Source organism: Caretta caretta, chromosome 6, assembly GCF_965140235.1.
Source record: "Caretta caretta isolate rCarCar2 chromosome 6, rCarCar1.hap1, whole genome shotgun sequence".
Lineage (NCBI taxonomy): Eukaryota > Metazoa > Chordata > Testudines > Cheloniidae > Caretta > Caretta caretta.
The window spans coordinates 112,301,266-112,318,241 of NC_134211.1; the positions used below are offsets into that span (position 1 = coordinate 112,301,266).

General features: G+C 37.5%; 1 protein-coding gene across 8 annotated transcripts in view; it reads right to left on the bottom strand.

Annotated features, from left to right (window-relative positions):
- The window catches only part of PPP1R13B (protein phosphatase 1 regulatory subunit 13B), a 139,334-nt gene that overhangs the window by 14,216 nt on the left and 108,142 nt on the right, over window positions 1-16,976 (bottom strand). For 3 of the 8 annotated variants that reach the window (XM_075129897.1, XM_075129898.1, XM_075129895.1), the window contains 9 exons: window positions 16,426-16,527; window positions 15,164-15,338; window positions 14,608-14,804; window positions 11,685-11,849; window positions 10,396-10,576; window positions 8,024-8,182; window positions 3,868-4,085; window positions 2,246-2,747; window positions 816-1,579 (listed from right to left, as the gene is read on the bottom strand). In XM_075129897.1, coding sequence (XP_074985998.1) covers window positions 816-1,579; window positions 2,246-2,747; window positions 3,868-4,085; window positions 8,024-8,182; window positions 10,396-10,576; window positions 11,685-11,849; window positions 14,608-14,804; window positions 15,164-15,338; window positions 16,426-16,527 — 2,463 coding nt within the window. The remainder of the gene's footprint in view (window positions 1-815; window positions 1,580-2,245; window positions 2,748-3,867; window positions 4,086-8,023; window positions 8,183-10,395; window positions 10,577-11,684; window positions 11,850-14,607; window positions 14,805-15,163; window positions 15,339-16,425; window positions 16,528-16,976) is intronic. The other 5 variants (XM_075129896.1, XM_048855352.2, XM_048855354.2 and 2 more) reach the window with 5 other exon arrangements.

A 16,976-nucleotide genomic window follows, 5' to 3' on the forward strand; every position in this document is an offset into this window, starting at 1 on the left:
GTAGCGGAGTAATATTTTTATATTAAATCCAATTTATTTTATGCTGTCCCCACATTTTCAATTCTCTACATAGTGCAGATTTTGACAAGACAAACAGTGTTGTAGACGTGCCAAGCTGAAACTGGAGGTTTTGGCAGCTGGAAGGGGGGCAGTTGGGGGCCGTGGCACCTGGGGAAACATGGAGGGTAATTTGGATTGTGGGATAAGCACATTAGATGGATGTTTCTGCTAAAATAAATCAGCAATGTTGACATTTATGTTGTCATTTTTAGGGTGTCGAGGTAATTTCCCATTGAGGGGAATATGGGTAGTTCACACCACCCAGAGCTGTTTTTTCAGACTGCCTGCAGAACTAGAAAAGCATCAGCGCAGCAGTTTGTACTCAGGTTCATGTTTACAGTTATTTTTGCAACCCTGAGGTCTGAAAGCATTTTTTAAATTTAAGTCTGATTCTGGAATTCAGTTCTTGGCAAGGGGTAATTTCAGATAAAGTTCTTCAGAAAGATGATACACAGGACCCTGAACATGCAGGATCATCTACAAAGTATGTGCATCATTTCCTTACTATCTAACCAGAGTTGCATATGAAGTAATATTAGTACAGAAACAGCATTTTTGTCAACTTATCCATAGGAATCTTCCATGGTGCTATGTTCATTTTCCCTTTATTCCTTTGATACCATAAACCTTATGCTATTTAGATTATTTAGCATAATCCCATTGTCTTCCAGTCACTGCAGGAATAATTGACTGTATAGCAACTTCCAAAGGCCAAGAGTAATACGCAATATAACTGTATTTCTGCCATCACTTACTGGAGGAAGTGGAGGAGGAACAGCTGGTGGCACAGGAACTTCATCTTCTATTGGGGAGCTGACCTCAGGTATGGGACTGGGTGACTGTTCAGTGGAAGGGACTACAGCAGGATTGTTATTATTGTCTTCAGTTGTCTCAGAGGTTTGGTTAGTGGTTTCAATGCTAATCAGTTCCTCAGTGGCAGGAGAAGGTAATTCATTATCATTGGCATCTGATGAAGGAGGAGGTTCATCAGGAAGAGCAACCGTGGGTTGCACAGAAATAGGTTCTTCAACATTGCCATTGGTGCTAGTGTTTCCATTATCAACATCTGCTAAGCTGCCTATAAAGTCCTGTGGGTTGCTTGGTTGATAAAAAGGAGCACTTTCTATTCCTCCAGCAAGTGTATTAAAGCGCTGATATAACAGCTTCTGTATATTTGGTCCACTGGGCCCTTCAGGTTCAGTGATAGAGCTACGCTTCTTTAATGGCCTAGGAGCATTGGCTAATTTTCTTCTAAGAGCTTCAAGATCAGCATCACTTTGATATCGTAGGGGTGAATGCACAATAGGTGTAAGCTTAGTAGGACTGAGAGGGCGAGGAATGTTTTCCACATTGCTATTTTCACCTGATGGTGGAATGTTTTCCAGCTCTTGATCTTTTTCAGTGAACTCAATCTGAGGCTGAGATTGTGGCTGTGATGTGTGGGCGGGCAAAGATCCATGAAGGAATGGTAAAGGTGATGGAGAAGTTGAACCAGACTGTAGAACAGGTTTTCCATAAACTGAAGAGGAGAAAATGAAAGTGAGGGACTGTTCTGAATTTATATCAAAAAGGTCATGCAATAAGCTGCTGGATGCGCATGCTGCTGTTTGTTCATAAATCAATATAGAAGAAAAATATGTCAATAGCTAGGTTATGTCATAACCTATCACCCAGTTGGCTGATCAAACTAGGATATCAATACTCATCTGTTAGCGATGGAGATACTTCTGACAGTTATAAACTATTCATTGACAAATGGTAAGAGAAGGGTTGTTGTAAAGAAAACCCTGCCAGAAACTATTTTTTAATCAATCTCTGTAAAAGTATCTGGAATACAATGTATTACATCTAATATAATCCATATTGTTCCAATAGTTAGTTAGTATGTTTTAAAATAAAGATGTCTCACAGCACATGCCTATTTGCCACCTCAAAAACTACAAATGGGGTTAAATTAAATTGTGGTGCCATACTGTTTGAATAAGAAAAAGCAAAATCCTCCTCCTTTCCTCTAAATTTAGACAAGCTATTCAAACAAAATAATGCTTTTAAGGTAACTGTATTTACATTAATCTCAATTAAATTATTATTTATTACAAACAGATCAAAAAGCAAGTCTACTGAGTAGGTCTGAGGTAATAGTAGCCTATTTCAAAGGGAAAGGCAATAAATATATATATTCTACCTGCTTTTACTGATTTATTTAGGGTATTGTATACAGCCTGTTGATAGTTCTTTGGTGGTGTTGCTTGCTGAAGATACATTGAGTAGATGGAACTGGAGTTCACTGTTTGAGGTCCTTTTCTTGGAGACTGAGGCCTTGATCCTTTATCAGCTAGAAAAGGCCTGATAGCCACAGTTAAAGGGAGCTCAGGCCTGCCATCTCCGCCAGGAAATAAGGAGGGACCAGAAGGTTGATAAGAAGGGCTAGGAGGTACAGAAATTCTCTGTTGTATCTGTTGTGAGGAACTAGGCTGATGTATATTGCTCGATGGTGGTAATGGAATAGGTCTTTGCCGATTTGTTATACTGGAGCCAGGTCTTGGTAGGCTGCCATCCTTCCGCCTTTCCAGTGAATTTGTAGAACCTGTTCCTAAAGGAACAGAGCTTGGATAGGTTCCATAGTTTTGAGGCAACTGCTTACTTACACCAGGGATAGTAGGTGGCACTTTCCCCATATCAAGGCCCTAAATAAGAACAATACAAGTATTGTATGAAAAACTGGGCAGACTGCACCATCTCACAAATAAAATAAAAATAACCACGAGCAAAAACATGCACATCTTAACTAGTCAGATTCATAGTCCTGAAGGACAAGGAATAAATTATATGTATTTACATATATACACACAATTATAAAGCATGTTTTATAAAATTGTATTAGACATTATGCTTTCAAGAGAATTTTCCACAGAAGACTCAAAGATCAAGAGAACCAATATGTATCAGAGCGAAAGAGTATGCACACATCTTACAAGCCCATTGTAAGATATCTCCAATTGCAATATGTAAATATGAATCAAAACAATATTTGCATCATCAAGGGCTCAATTTTCAAACTTAAGCGCATATCTTTAGGCACCTAAGTTTGCAAGTTTGACCCCAAAATCCATTTGGTAATAAAGTGCAGTAAATCTACATGGCATTTCAAGAAAAGAAATTAAGACAAGGTCGTCACTTGTCGGAGCTTACAGTCTAAGAAAATACAAACCACTGGGCAATGGTGCAAACACCAGAGGACACAAAAAAGACAACACTGGCAGGCTCAGTGTATGATGGATTTGAAGATTATTTTTTTAAAAAGGATTTTGAAGGAAAAGAAGAGGGAGGGTGATTAGTGGAAAAATGGGAAGTTATGCCAAGCAGCAGCAAGTGGCAACATGAAAGGTGTGAAACTGAGAAGGGAGGAGGAGACAAAACATGTAAAGGGAGAGAATTAGGAGTAGGAAAGGGCTTGAGGGGGAGAGTCGGAAAAAGTGAAAGCAGAGATGTACATGAATGACAATACACAGGACCCTGAAGGTGAGGGACAGGAGTTGAAACTTGATGTGATAAGAGACAGGAAGACAGTGAAAGAATTTGAAGAAGGGAGATGAAGAGGATTTTATTAGCGACATTTTTGATAAATGGAAGGGAAAAATTGAGATGAGCAGAGACCTGAGGCAAGCCCTGCTAGAGAGGCCAAAGCCATAGTCAAAAGTTTTAGCAAAAAAGATTTATAAAAATACTACACAATTTTGGTAGACATTATGAGTTTACTGGTTTTTATATGCTGCAAAACAAAAGAGCACCACATACGAAACCCACCAGCTTATCAGTACTTCCTAATACTGAAGATGGCAAAGGTTGACTGGATACAGTTCCTTGTTTTAAAGCAGTATCCATGCTTGATTCCTTCCAGTCTGCATTGGAGATTTGAGGTGGTTTTACCACAGGGGTTGAACTCTGTTTAAGCGTTGGCCAGTTTCCATCATTAGCTTGAAATAGAGGGAAAATGTGATATTTATGGTTACCAATGTCGATCACTGTAAACAAACAAAACATTTGAAGTGGAATCCATTATTCAGATTAGTTTAATCACAATGGGATTAATATGATGCCAAAAATCAGATAAGCTCTCATTAATGTTAGTGTCTGATCCAGAAGAGCAGAATAAAAGCTTAACAACCAGGAACAACAAGCTATTCGTTACCCTTTGACATGCAAATTAATTGTATTAAAATCAGCTCTAATGACAGATAGTGAATATTTGGGTACTAACTGCAATTTCAGTTATCATATTCCAAAATTAAACTTTTTTTAAAAAAAGTTCATCTATACATAGAAATACGCCATTAGCATTCAATATTTGATAATTTTTGGTGAACTACCAAGATACAAGGCTAAATTCTGCAACGTATCAATTATACCAATGTATATCATGAGTAACTGCATTACTTCAGTGGAGTTTTTCCAAATTTGCACCTGTAGAACTGAACACAATTTGGCCCAGAGTCATTGATATGCAGTCAGTTGTAAGTAAAGACCTGTTGTAGCTACATTAATTCCAGAAAACAAAAATCTCCCGAAGTGTACATTAATGTCTTTCTCCTCTTCCCACTACCTTCAGTAATTATAATAGTGTCTCCCTGTTAAAGATTTAATTTTTCAGAAATTCATCTTAAATCAGTTGAAAATTTCAAGCCACAGGCATATTTATTCATTGCATGCAAAAATATTATGCACAATTGCATGTAAATTGAAGTAGCTAGAACTTGACTGAGTCCTTAATGCTTTAGTGTACAATTTTAGTAACTGGAGGAAACAATTCACTTTCTATTTTCCCAACTAGGATAAAAGTTTTAAAACTATCTGAAAGTTAGACCTATGCTGTTACACTGTAAAACAGTTTTGAATTAGTGCTTTGTTCTCCTGTTTAAAAGATCATATTTCAGTTGCTAGACTCACTCTTGCTCTATGAAGTGGATACGGTTGTTTTCATTCTCCCACTGTTCTATAGTGACCACAGCAAAACAATTTAATAGTAGTATTGATGGCCTGTGAAAGAGGCACATACAGCCTTACTTTACCAGAGGACGGTAACTGAAATGCCAAGTCTTATGTGGAGAAAAGGGAATTTATTGGGATTCCTGGAACCTCACTGAGAGAAGACCAAATGAAGGTCAGCAATACTCAGTGACAAAGCCTTCCACTTCATCTCAACTTTACAGAGAAATTTTATCTAGGCCTCTCACTGATCCTTTTTTCCATTTCCAGATTTGTTACCATACTCTATCTTGTACAGTTTTTTTCAAAAACTATTTGACTGCTACCCCACAAATAGGCCACATAAGGGTGTGATAGATACAACACAGTTTACACCACTCATTTTAGGGCTTATGAACCTGAGCCACTTTTATTTAACATCCAATTTCTAAAGAAGTTAGACTCTGGAGACTGTTCAGCAACCCATATTTCCACCATGCCAGCCCACATTCAGAGTTTAATCAGCTCGTGAATCTGTCTTTATCCTAGCCCACATGATTGTGATCTATTTTCTATCCTTTATTCATTTGCAAGTTACACTCTCTGCAAGTGAACTGCCCTAGTAATTATCTTTTAAATTACCTTTTCTAAATGTTCCACACTAAAAAGTTATAACAACATTTTAATTTCAAGTCAATCTTGGTTGAATTCTGAGAGATAATTATGTTGGGATAAGAATGCTTTTCTGATTGTTAATTTAATACAGTTAAGACCATTGTAGATTTTTTTGCCCAAAGCACTTTGTGTAACATACAGTCCAGAAACTGCTTTTCAGAGTTTGTAGAATGCCAGGAAGTGCTGTAGTCAGGGCCGACATCAAGATCTGACACTGTCCATAAACTGTGCACCTTGTTTTTATTATCATCATCTAAGTGACAAGAGTAAGACCAAAAAAAGACAAAAGTAAAAAATACGTGCCTCTAAGTAAGGGTAATTTTTCTAAATGTGAACAGTGCATTGGATTAATATTTACTATACGATATACCTAAGATGTTTTTTAATTCTAGCATGTTTATTATGGTTACAGTTCATAGTTCAATTCCAGCAGTTCCTATATCCTATTTACACTAAACAAAGGAATGAAGATTTAGATTTAGTAGTTTAGATTTAGATTTAGTAGGTAAGAATGAAAAGAAGGAAGCACTAAACTTATTTAAGGGGTAAGAAATAGCAAGACATCATAAAACATATTTCACTCTTATAAATACACATGCACATAGGTTTAAAAAGAATGCTCAAAGAGCTAGACATGCATGGAGACTGCCTCTCACATTACCACCTAAACTGCGTGTCACACATTCAGCTAAACTGCAGTAATAGCCTACAATTACAGCTCTGGCCGCTAGAAGCTGCTGTGGAGAGGTGCTAAGCTGCTGCTGTCTGCAGCTCCCTCTGGTGCATCTGACCAGAGAAGGGCCAGCTGTTAGGAACAAGCAAACCCTGACAGTGGCAGCGAGGGTTGCCAACCTTCCAGGTTTGTACTGGAGTCTCCAGGAATTAAAGATTAATCTTTAATTAAAGATATGTGACGAAACCTCCAGGAATTCATCCAACTAAAGTTGCCAAACCTTGGGCAGCAACAGCAGCAGCAGCAAGCGGAGGCAAAGGCAAGGTCAGAAGGTGAGAAGATGCAGTACTGGCCCTAGGCTCCCCTATTCAGCAACCAGCCAGTCTCCTAACTTGGACTCCACCATTCACCAAGCTGACCTGCTCCCCTGACAGGTCCCTGCTACCCCCTGCTCCTACCCAGCCCTCAGTCACCCCACCCAGTTGCCCATAATTCCCTTAGGTATCACAAGCCACTTCCAGCTACATCTTTCCCCAAGACACCTCCACCAACGCAGCGGTCCCCTGCTTCCTCCAAACTATCAAGTTATCCCCCTGGATCCTCCTAAAAGTCTAACTATCCAGCTGCCCCCAACACCCTTTGTAACCCCAGCCATCTTCAAATCCTTCCCCTCCACCCAGGCCTCCATCTTCCCTCAGCCTCTGAGCTTCCCCCATCTTTCCCTACCCAGACGCTCCCACAAACCCAGCTTCCCTTAGCTAGTCCCTCCTCCAGCACTCCCAACACTTCTGTTGCCTTCATCTTCTGCCCATGCACCCCCAAAAATCCAACTTCCCTTCAGTATCTGAGCCACTCCCGCTAACGCTATTGCCCAACTTCTCTCTCTCTCTCTCACACACACACACACACACAATTTCATCTAATTTGGTCATTTTACTAGTATATTCTAACAGTAACCATATACTGTAAACCAACAATCTGAAGATTCTTGATTTCACTATTACTATTAGATTTGGGCCTTTTATAGAACTTTGTATTCATAGATTTCAGACCACTTGATAAACAGGAGATAATACTTATTCCATTTTATTTACCCACAGTCATGTAGAAAGTGAATTGCAAAAGCAAGGGTGAAATCCTAGTCCCACTGAAGTCAATGGGAGTTTGCCATTGACTTCAATGGGGCTGAGATTTCACCCAGGACCAGAAATCAGATCTCCCAATTCCCAGCACAGCAGACTATATAAACCCTCATAGCCTCACACATAATCCTATCTCCAAAGTAAGCCTACATATGCCAAGTCTCCCCAACTTTGTGAATCCACCCTAATTTATAGGTTGATGACCAATACAAAGTTTCTAGTAAGTTTTTGTAACTATTCTTTCAGTATCTTTTTAGACCTAAACACTCAATGGGGCAAACTCATCTGGCAATACTCAAGGGATGAATTAGCCCCAAATCCATTTATTTCCTTTTAATCCCCAATTTAGCCTCCTAGAAAGTTTACATTACAATAGTGTATCTACTGCATACCAGGACACAGCACAATTTCTAAAATTGCTGTTTAATATGCATCTGTATGCATGAGCTCAGATCACCATATTAAAAACTGGCATTCTTAGCTAGCCAGCTATCATCTACACACTCACAGTGCAGGGTGTCAGACAGAGTAGGTGCCAGGAGGATGACACTTTGAACAGCAGACTGAAGAGAGGAAGTGGGAGGTGACAGAATAGGATCCACTATTATGTCTAAATCAGAAATCTTCCAGGTTCCTGGAGATTTTTTCACACACCCATAATCTGTCTCTACAGGACAGACAGATTCAGTCACACAAAAAAAGAAAGAAAAAAAGTGGTGGAAAAATTACAATATAATGGCAATGCAGAAATTAGAACAGGAAAACTCAGAAATGCAGAAACAAACACGACACTTGAAATAAAAAAAATCTCAAATTTCATTTTTTTTCCTAGCACTGGACAGACAATATTTTCATATACAGCTCTTTTGAAAAATTTGCTTTAAATACTTTACGTTTATGATTGTAATTGTAAGAACCAGTCTACACTACAAAGTCTCAGAGAGAACAATCTCTCTTTTACAGTCTGAAAAGGTCTAATGCAGAATAACCCCTCTGGTAGAATACAGCAGCTTTAGAAGTACATATGCAATTATCCAAAAAATACAGTGAGATTTACAAATACCAAAATGGTGTTTGCATATAAACTGCAACTTATGAATTGACCGTTTCCACATGATAAGAGACTTACATGCAACAAAATAGAAGCCAACACAAAGGAGTTGCTAATCTGTCATTTCATTCCACATTTAAATCACCATAAATATCTGATTTAAATTTTCCTCAAGGACAGGATATGCACACCCCATCATTGATTAAGTGAGGAAGAGTCTAGAAGATTTTGTACCAACTTCCGGAAAGTGAACAAAGTGTCCATATTTGATGTCAAACCTATGCCCAGGTTGGAATGAGCTACTAGATATAGTAGGAAAAACAAAATACCTTAACACCCTTGATATCACAAAATGATATTCATAGATCACTCTAATACTACAGCTGAAGAGCAAGGTTTATGGCCAATCCATCTAAACATAGTTTGCATTCATCCAAAAGCAAGTACTTAGGGTATGTCCTATGGACTGGTTCAACTCCCAACCCAGGGAGCAAGGTCCAAGCTTTGAGTGGGTATTCAATTCCAACCATCAAAACATAGGTGAAAAGAAAAGGAGTACTTGTGGCGCCTTAGAGGCTAACCAATTTATTTGAGCATAAGCTTTCGTGAGCTACAGCTCACTTCATCGATGCATCCGATGAAGTGAGCTGTAGCTCACGAAAGCTTATGCTCAAATAAATTGGTTAGTCTCTAAGGTGTCACAAGTACTCCTTTTCTTTTTGTGAATACAGACTAACACGGCTGTTACTCTAAAACATAGGTGCAGTACTGCCTAGCTATTACAGATGATTGGCTCAAATGTCTCCTCCCACCCATTTTTGGATCTCACTTGAAAGGTGACCACAGTACGTGGATTGGTGCATTTCTCAGTCTTAAGTCTTTGTTACCAACCCATTCTTCAGAGTTTTGACTTTACTAAGACAAACTGCCAGTGCAGAGAGTTCTAGGAGAATGTGAGCCAATAGGCTCAAGCACCCATGGCATAGATGACATGGGTGCTTTCCTACACCAGGCCCCATATGAGAAGGAGTATTACAATATGGACAGAATTGTTAATTATGGGATACCTGGAGGCTATAGTGTTGAAGAACATATTATAGCTATGACTGCAGAGAAGCTCCTTCATTAGCCGCAGTCAGGAAGGAGCTGGCAGTTGGAATACTAAAGGACATTCCACTGCAGAAGTAGCACAAGACAGACACACCCCAGAGCCAGAACCAACCAACCATTTTCAAACTTATTTTGGCAAGCTCTCCTCTTTCTGGGGAAACAGACCTGAGAATAGAAATCTATTACAACTTCATTTTTTGCGAAGTAGTGTATTTTGCCCAATTAAATACTACTTAAATTAAAAAAAATTAAGACAAAGCAGAATACTTTTTTAAACAGATGAAAACAAAACGCTGCAAAAATTAGTTGTATTATATTTACAGATTAAATTGGAGTTACATACTGGATTTTAAAATACAAACGGATTTAAAATCCATTATTTAGAAGCAAACACTCGTAGAGCAGAATTATTCATGGTCATATTTCTGACAATTGCACTTCCTCTTTTGTAGGTGCCCTATTCAGTTCATTAGCCATGTAAAAGACTGGAAAAGCCATGGAGACAACATACACTCAGCCTCTTAGGAAGAAGAGTGAGAAGAGACAAAAATACCTCAGATCTGTCTTGAATGACTAATATGCCCAATTCACAGAACAGCACTGAGAAGCCTAGCTCACTTTGACCAGAGAAGATTGTCAAGACTTGCAATCTCCAAGGACCACTCCTTTGCCTCCTCCTACCCCAAATATTTTAATAACCATTACACTTAAATACTTACCAGATTTTGATCTCCCATGAGTCGCAGTGGAAGCGATGGTGAGAGACTGTGGTTTCACTGGGTCTACTGGTACAGCATAACTGCCAGCACTAGGAACTTGGATGTAAGGCCCCACTGCTGCTACTCTTCCTGAAGCACTCAGAGATGATTGGGGCGATGATGTTCCATTAATACGATTTAACTAAAATAGACAAATCAAAAATTATGTAAATGTCTATTTATCTAGGTATTTCTAGTGTGTTAAGAAAAAGTATAGTTGAACAATCTAAAATTATGCACTGTAGACAAGTCACCTCAAATTTGTTAATCAAATTTGAACCGGAAAAGCAGATTTCTACTCCACAAAACAGACTTCGTCCACCTGAAACTATACAGAGTTCTCAACCACAGCTATATTTTCCACAAGAAAAATATTTTCCTTCTGTTTAAGGGCTTGCTTCACCTCCAGACATTATAAGGTTGGGGCCCTAATAGGGCACTGAAAACCAAAAGTGAATCTAACTGTAATGGCCCCCTCCATCTGGGCCTTTACCTGGTCATCCAGAGGTATATACCATCAGAAAACAAATGTACAGTTAGGGTGAACAGACAGCAAGTGTGAAAAATCGATTTGGGGTTGAAGGGGGTAATAGTTGCCTACATAAGACAAAGCCCCTAATATTGGGATTTCTGGTCACCCTACATACAGTATCCAGCATGCAGTTGACCACCGTGCTTAATTTGTAACAAAAGAGGTGCCGGGGCTCAAGCAATTTTTTTACATTTATAACTGATACAGCAAGCCCAGAAGTGACAGGGCTACGAACTGTCAAGCCTAGAAGTGCCGGGGCTCAGCCTTGCAAGCCCTGGCACAAATTAAGCACTGGTTGTCCAGGTTATTGAACTACGGGCAGATCATCAAACCACTTAAATAAAAGTCACCTTTCTGCTCCATCCTTGGAGGTGGTGATTTTCATATTTGGGAACAAATATTTTACCAATTATCCAAACCTAACAAATGCCATGATGGAAAGCCAAAAATTAAGCCCTCATTTCTGAAATATTGTTACTGTTGCAATTTTTAAACAATATCCTAGTTCCTAACATAAAAATAAAAGGAAACACACTGCAATCTAAGCTTTTCCTAATGTCAGTGGAAAGAATGACAAAATTCTGGATTTCTAAAGGTTACTATTTTCAAAAGAAGTGTTTTTGTAATTGTGGTTTTTCAGCTGGAGAAAAAAGTTACATTTTATGTTGTTAGGTTGTTGAAACCACTAAAATGTGGCCCTTTTAATAGTTTATCTTACAGGAATGTTTTCTTTTTGACGTGCCTCAACTTTTTTCTTGTATAGTCGCTCACGCAGCTCATTTATACGCTTGTCCATCATAGCCACCTCCATGTTACGTTTGTTTAAAAGTTCTTTCTGCTGCTGAAGCTTGGAGTTCTGCTCCTGGTTAAGCCTATTACGAATCTTTAAAAATGCAATTGTTATAATTAAAGTAGATAATTTGACAGCAGGTGAAATAAAGTATTTTATAAGATATCCAAAGACATGAAGTAATGTAGATTAAGTTCTTGGCTCTAAGTCTACAGTTCTACATAGCCTGTAACATTTGCATTGAAAGACAATTCTTTAGAATAAGAAGAAGAAAATATATCATAGGAAGCAATTGTACATTCATGAGCATATGATGAATCATCTAATTTATGGCAACTCCAAGCATCTAAGCATAAACATGTTTCATAAAGGAACACTGATGAGATAAAAACCCAAATCATATATAAAATGTCATAGTAAGCTCATCTTTTTAAACCTTCTTAAAGTCAGTCAATTTTTAACTACCTGGATGGTAAAAAAATATATATATATATATTTAAAGAAAATGTCAGTTTCAACAACAGAAGCTATGCTACTGATTCTGCTTCCAATTCCAAATGAAACCTCTTGATACATGAATGGGATTCTAACTGAAATGCTGGTGCATAGGCTAGACACTGATTTTCCTTTCTATGTGGGAATTAAGGTGAAACCTTCATTTGAAGGCTTCTAAAGGTTAAGGGGGTGGGTTACCTCTACAGTTTAAAATAAATCATTGCATCCTTCATAATTATTTTTCTTGTCTCCCCATTGGCTCTCTTTGGCACCTTCAATAATTCTGATAGTTTGTCCCAGTTCTCCACTTCCCATGTTGATTTTACATGCAAAGATTTTACATGAGGCAAATTTAAATCTTGATAAATATGTTGGGGGTCAAACTGACAACGAGCAACAATACAGACCGCAGCAATCTGTTAAGCATCTTTGCACTTAGAATTGCTCCAGAGATAGAGATGCACCTAGTGTAAGTGATGGGGGAAAAAAGCTACTTCTTTTTCAATTAAATAAAAATGAAAGAAAGATTAGATTAAGCTTCAAATTGTGCAACCTGGTATCATACTTTAAATGAAGTTTCCCTCCACTTCAGAGAAAAAAATTATATTATATTTTAGGTTTCAGAGTAACAGCTGTGTTAGTCTGTATTCGCAAAAAGAAAAGGAGTACTTGTGGCACCTTAGAGACTAACCAATTTATTTGAGCATAAGCTTTCGTGAGCTACAGCTCACTTCATCGGATGCATACTGTGGAAACTGCAGAAGACATTATATACACAGAGACCATGAAACAATACCTCCTCCCACCCCACTCTCCTGCTGGTAATAGCTTATCTAAAGTGATCACTCTCCTTACAATGTGTATGATAATCAAGTTGGGCCATTTCCAGCACAAATCCAGGTTTTCTCACGCTCCGCCGCGCGTGCCCCCCCCCCCACCCACACACACACAAACTCACTCTCCTGCTGGTAATAGCCCATCCAAAGTGACCACTCTCTTTACAATGTGTATGATAATCAAGGTGGGCCATTTCCAGCACAAATCCAGGTTCTCTCACCCCACCCCTTTCCAAAAACCACACACACACAAACTCACTCTCCTCCTGGTAATAGCTTATCCAAAGTGACCACGCTCCTTACAATGTGTATGATAATCAAGGTGGGCCATTTCCAGCACAAATCACGGTCTCTGTGTATATAATGTCTTCTGCAGTTTCCACAGTATGCATCCGATGAAGTGAGCTGTAGCTCACGAAAGCTTATGCTCAAATAAATTGGTTAGTCTCTAAGGTGCCACAAGTACTCCTTTCCTTTTCTTATTATATTTTAGTGATTGTTAAAGAGCATATCCCAATTACATGAAATCATCATACAAGAGAATGTCCCCATTTAAAAAAAAAAATCACGTCAATCTATACTCAAAGGTTCAGAGCCTAAGGATAAAAGAAATACATGCATGTCAAGAAAGTGAGACTTGTTGAAAAGCATTACTTGTATTTCACATTTTTAAACTAATACATGGTAGAGCTCACATCTCAACCACAAAACACGATAAGCAAATTATAAAATCGATGAAGTTCTGGCAAAATGGCATGTAGTTAAATATTTGTAATTTCATACATATAAACCAGAAACCATAGCAATGTAAACAAAATACTTTACCTTCTAAATTAGTAAGAGCTACACTATAGCTATAAAGGTATACTTAGAGAAATAAGGTAGAGAGTAATTGCAAATTTTTCTTGTTTTTGCAGTTTATATTTTACTTCTGGTGATTCTGTTAAAATATAATCAGGACGGGCTTGTTATTTAGCCCCTACACATTTTAACTATATCATATATTCACTATTATGTTTTCATACTGCATTTTACAATGGATATTTTCACTGCTTAATCATACTTTCTAGCTATGAAAGAAGCTTACACAAGGTTTGCTATACCTACTACCGCACAAAAGAGAAACGATTAAGATCTGAAATTAGTCTGAGATCATAAATTTTAGAAAAAAGGAAAACCGAAACAAGCACTAGTTTTACATGCAGAGTTCAATTTTTGCATATACATTCTCTTCACTGCTGAGTAATCCTCTTCAAATCATTTATACAGGTTATTATATTATTTACAAATTATAACAAAGTGGTGATAAAAAAGTGGTTTTGAAAATTAATGAAGTTCCCTTACCTGAAGTTTATTCAGTTAATGTGCCCTTACAAAATTAACACACACATTCTATCATACTGGTTAATGGGGTTTCCCAAAACCAAGTACAACATGAGTTGCAACACTAGGTGGGGGAAGTAAGTATTATTTTTGTTAATCTATAGATATTGTGAAAAATGTCTCAGTTAAAGGTTTACCTGTAGTTCTTGGTACAACTTTTTTAATTCTACAGCAGCAGGTCCTGTCATCTGTCCATTATAAGACTGGAATCCATTCAATTTCCCTTTCCTTAAGTCCTCCAATTGCTGAGTTAACTGATCCACTTTTAACACTGCTGCTTGTAACTCCTGCTGCTTCTCCTGGAACATGGCACTGATATGCTCAATTTCAGTAGCTATGATTTACAAAAAAAAACACACCACAACAACCAAATGAAATACCAGTACAACTGTCTTGTGTGTTTTCATGGTTCTAAACATACAGCTATTGGAAACTGTAGTCCTATATACAGATACTTTTCCATCAATTTAACATAGCATACAAATTTATGCTTATAACATGCTAACATAATTTGCAAAAAGCTGAACATATTTACTAAAATCTATTATTTAATTAATTCACTTGTGAAAGACCCTTTCTAAAAATAGAACAGATACCCAATTCAATATCCTGTTGCTATACTAATATTTGCAAGTTACGGTACAAAACATCAGTGAAATTAACAATGGAAATAGATCTGAAATATCCACATACACAGATTGCCATTCATTATCTTGCTGTAGTCCACTTGTCCTCTCATGGCACGTATTTTTTTCAGCTTTGACTCCTGGGTCTCCACCCGTTCTTTAAGTTTTTGAAGCTTTTCACTCTCAGAAATAGACTGCTGCTGACGGCGTTCTTGCTGCTTCAGATAACGTAAACGTTGTTCCTGCCAAAACAAGGAGAACATGTATTCTAATTTTAGAGGAATTTTTTTTAATAGGTGGATAACGGCAAAACAAACAAACAACAAAACTTGACTTTAAAGAAACCCAAACTTCACTATCAACTTTGGATGGTTTTCTTGCCTATACATCTTTTCTAAATAAATAAAATCACACATGATAGTAAAATGTAATTAAAATATACAACACTACTCCCAGAAAAACCTACTATAATTTGTGCCTACACAAATTTGTCTTAAAAATAGGAACAGGGCACACTGCTTTTGAAGCTACTAAGTCAAACATCAAATGTACACCAAAAACAATTTCAGACTAAACATTCATTCCAACACATCTGTGAAGCTTCCGCAAGCATTTGTTTCCTGCTGCTAGGAGCATGCTTCCTGCTGTTGCAAAATGTCTTCCAACCGTCCATTACTTAATTTCCCAAAGGAAGCAAACAATGGTCAGTAGAGGATTTTAGACAGGCAAAGATAAGGAGATCTGCTATAAGATAAAGTTCCAGCTCTCTAAATGACAGCCCACGCACTGAGCAAACACGGGAAATGTTTCTTTTTTTTCCAATATAATTTCTTCCAGAGAACTGCAAATACAGCAAACTCTGTTAGCTTAAATCCATTTAAATATATTTCAGTCCTGCAGTCCAAGCATGCAATAGGTACTGTATATATCATATAGCATCATTAATAGTGTCACAAAATGCTTCACAGAAATACAAAACTTTGAACATACGTTCATGTTTATATATTCGGAAGGGAGTCTAATACAAAGAGGTAACAACAATATATAATCCTTTTAAAGATGCATATAACTAGGGAGTCATACTAATTTTCGATGTCTACCGTTTATTAAGCTGTAGTGTTCTATATTGCCTGGATTTAGAAGTATTTATTAATGCAGCAGATTTCTCAGGCTCTTTTATTCAAAATGTTGTAGTGTATTTTTCTAAGTTCTTGAAAATTATATATGCCTATGTTGAAGGAAATCTATATATAATTTTATCTATGAACAGCCTATCTAAGTCTTTCAATTGTTGCAGTTTGTCTCTTTTCCACTCCTTTGTATTTTTACCTTAGCAACCAACATTTGCTGTTGGTTTTCAATCTGCTGCTGTTGTCTGGCAGCCATATCTTGAAGTTCTGAAAGCGTGAGTTCAACACGTGGATTCCCAACCTGTAGAAAGCACAAAGCACTACATTAAGATGATTATTTGTTTACACACATTGAATTTTCTGACATCAAAAACCAGACATCAGTAGTCTAAGAATGTTTCTAAGTCCCAATTAAAATCTAAAATACATTTTCTTTTCTTTTCTTCCTCTGAGCTTTGCCAGAGTTTTACGCATTTGGACTGCAGCTAAAAAGCAACCAGCAAAGGGATTACAAATGCCACAAATCAGATTTTCCAGAAACACAAGATCAGAATTTCACAATATGTAATTTACTTGTTTGTTTTCTGTTTCTAGGTTTCTGAATACCCTTGGTTCTATGGGGGCATTTGTTCTATATGTTACATTTGGTACATGGCCAAGAGATAACAAATACTTGATGTTCCTGGGTAGTTTTTTTTGTTGTTGTTTTGTTTTGTTTAAGATGAGACTTTTTCCTTAATTATGGTGAAT